This window comes from Cucurbita pepo, chromosome 8 (assembly GCF_057944985.1).
Source record: "Cucurbita pepo subsp. pepo isolate OVF chromosome 8, ASM5794498v1, whole genome shotgun sequence".
In the NCBI taxonomy this organism is placed as follows: domain Eukaryota; kingdom Viridiplantae; phylum Streptophyta; class Magnoliopsida; order Cucurbitales; family Cucurbitaceae; genus Cucurbita; species Cucurbita pepo.
Window position 1 is genome coordinate 1,543,430 of NC_141805.1, and position 2,787 is coordinate 1,546,216.

The following is a 2,787-nucleotide window of genomic DNA, read 5'->3' on the forward strand; positions in this document are numbered from 1 at the left end:
TACCCATAAAAACAAGGTGCATTTTCGTTCTAGGTGATTCATTTATAGGAGATTTAAAGTTCAATAGACAGTGCCGAAATCGTTACGTCTTTCGTGCAGGTTGGAACTTACCCGACAAGAAATTTCACTACCTTAAGACTGTCATATAGTTACAACCACCGTTCACCAGGGCTTTGGTCACCAACTCCCTCACCATCAGGTCACCAACTTCCTTAAACTTTTGGGACACTGGGTAGGCGTCAACTCCATACATAGTCTTAAGATTTTGCAGAGACCTGTGTTTTTGGTAAATAGTCGTTCAAGCCTAGTCATTGCGACCACCTTTGTGAGGAGGCACCCTTGTGCCGAGTTGCTTAGAGAGAGTTTTCTCACGCCTCTAGGTGTTCTCTACCTGTGTCGGTTTCCTTTATTCTGTTATAAGCAATTCAAGATAAGTAGATAACATAGTCATGTCGTAGAATACAGATGAAACGATTGTAAGGTAGTGTTTGGGCAAATTGAGGTTGTATAATTTAAGTGGAACGAATAGGCCCCCACCACTCTACCTCACTCCTCACTACCTCCCCTGACACTTTTTTGGACTACAAATACCCATCCTTCACCCTTCACTCTTCACCATTCACCATTCACCTTCTTGCTTATCCATCTTCTTCTCTTTCCCTCTCTCTCTCTCTGAAATCCCCAAATTCAAACCTCCACTCTCCAATGGCGACAATGGTCTGTCATCGGAGCCTTCGACCATGTGTAGACTCTCAATTCATCGAGACTACCTGGCCGCACATCAAATTCAAATCTCAAATCCCTCCGCCTTTTGAATTCGTCGCTTTCAAATCCTGTTTTCTCGATCTCGATTCTTCCAAATCCCTAAATCAATGCGACGATGTTAATCACATTCTTTCTAATTACCACAACGCTACTAACTCTGTTCTTCCTCTTCCTCTTCCTCCTTCCGATGCTCCGAAGAAATCCGACGACGTCGTCCGCCAGGAAGCCAAATCGCCAATGGCGACCAAGGAATTAGAATCCGCCTACGTTCATCCGCTCGTCAAGCGCTCTCGTTCTACTCTGAGCGATAAGAGCTTAGCGCTCTGTACTGAAAATTTAGGCAACGAGACTGGAGCGGATTTCCTCGAGGAGAACGCTGTTTTCTCCGATCTGAAAATCGAGCGATCTTCGACGAGGAAGCGAGTGAAATCGGATAATCAAGGTAACAAGAAACTATTTCCACCGCCTCTAACCACAATCGCCGGCGAGGATTCGATTCGAGTACGGTCGTATCGCGAAGACGGAAGGTTGATAATGCAGGCGGTGAAGGCTCCGTCGAGGCTCTCGTATTTCCATGCCGAACGAAGCCAGGGCCGCCTTCGACTGAGCATTTTGAAAAGTAGTAGTACTCCCAAAGCTGACTCCAATGAAGAAAGTACGGAAAAGGAAGTTGAAATTAACACACCAAACGACGACGTTGAAGCGGTGGGCGAGAAAAGTAATTATGAGGAAAATACGAGGAGGAAAGTGGAAGAAAATGGAAATCTCAGAGGGGCGGAAATGGAAATAAAAAAACTTGAGATGATGCCATGCAAGGGCAAACAGGGGGGTAAAAATCATAATATTGACGAAAATAAAAACCATACCGAAATGTTATTATTTACTCGGGAGGCCCTCTCCATTTGGGTCTGTACTTCTTAATTAAAAATTAATGATTTTTAATTTTTGGATCATACTTATTTAATCCTTCTCCAACTCTCTCTTTGTGCAATCCTTTTAATAATCCATTTCCAACACATTAATTAATTAATTAAATTACAAGTTACACCCAAACATGCAATTAAAGATCTCCGACATGAACCGAGTAGCCTTTTAGTCTTCGTCTCTACTTCTGTTCCTACTTCTTATTTCAATTACCCTCTCATATTACAATATAGTTTTTCGGGTGTGCGAGCGAGGACGTTGGGTCTCCAAGGGGATTGGATTGTAAGATCTCACATCGGTTGGAGAGGAAAACGAAGCATTCCTTACAAATGTGTGAAAATCGACGAGTTTTAAAAGCGTTAAGAGGAAGACCTAAAGAAGACAATATCTATTAGCTTGGGCTTGAGATGTTACAAATGACAGTCATGATGTTGGGGTCCACAAGGGGGTGAATTGTGAGATCCCATATCGATTAGGTGTGCCGGCGCGGATACTGGGTCCCCAAGAAAAGGTGAATTATGAGATCCCACGTCGGTTGGAGAGGGTAACGAAAAATTTCTTACAAGGGTGCGAAAACTTTTTCCTAAGAGACGTTTTAAAAATTGTGAGGTTAACAACGATATAAAATAACTTAAAACAGACAATATCTGTTAGTGATAGGCTTGCACTGTTACATCAAATTTCAACACAACATGAGACAGAGTCAAGGTCGTGGATAATTTCTATCTCCAATCCTATTTAACTAACAGGGAAAAATCTCTTCTCACCCGAACAAAAGTAGATTAGTGTAGGTTAAATAAACATCTCTTCCGACCCAGGGCGGAAAAAGGAAGGACAGAACATTGTGAGAACCCATATCGATTAGGTTTGTCATCGCGGATACTAGGTCCCCAAGAAGGGTGAATTATGAGATCCCCAAGAAGGGTGAATTTCTTACAAGAGTGTGGAAGTTTTTTCCTAACAGACGCGTTTTAAAAATTGTGAGGTTGACGGGAATATGAAACAAACCAAAGCAGACAATATCTGTTAGTAACGGGCTTTGAGACAGAGTGAGGATGTCGACAGAGTCAAAGTCATGGATAATTTCTATCTCCAATC

The 2,787-nt window shown here is 42.4% G+C and overlaps 1 protein-coding gene across 1 annotated transcript; it reads left to right on the forward strand.

Moving 5' to 3' along the window:
* The first annotated feature begins 599 nt into the window (after nt 1-599).
* Nucleotides 600-1,718, forward strand: LOC111799939 (uncharacterized). Its single transcript, XM_023683469.2, has one exon. The coding sequence runs from the start codon at nt 706-708 to the stop codon at nt 1,684-1,686; it is 981 nt and encodes a 326-aa protein (XP_023539237.2). The 5' UTR covers nt 600-705; the 3' UTR covers nt 1,687-1,718.
* Nucleotides 1,719-2,787: the final 1,069 nt, after the last annotated feature.

Bases quoted from the DNA above. Each gene is read 5' to 3' on its own strand.
- LOC111799939 (XM_023683469.2), top strand. From the start codon at position 706: ATGGCGACAATGGTCTGTCATCGGAGCCTTCGACCATGTGTAGACTCT.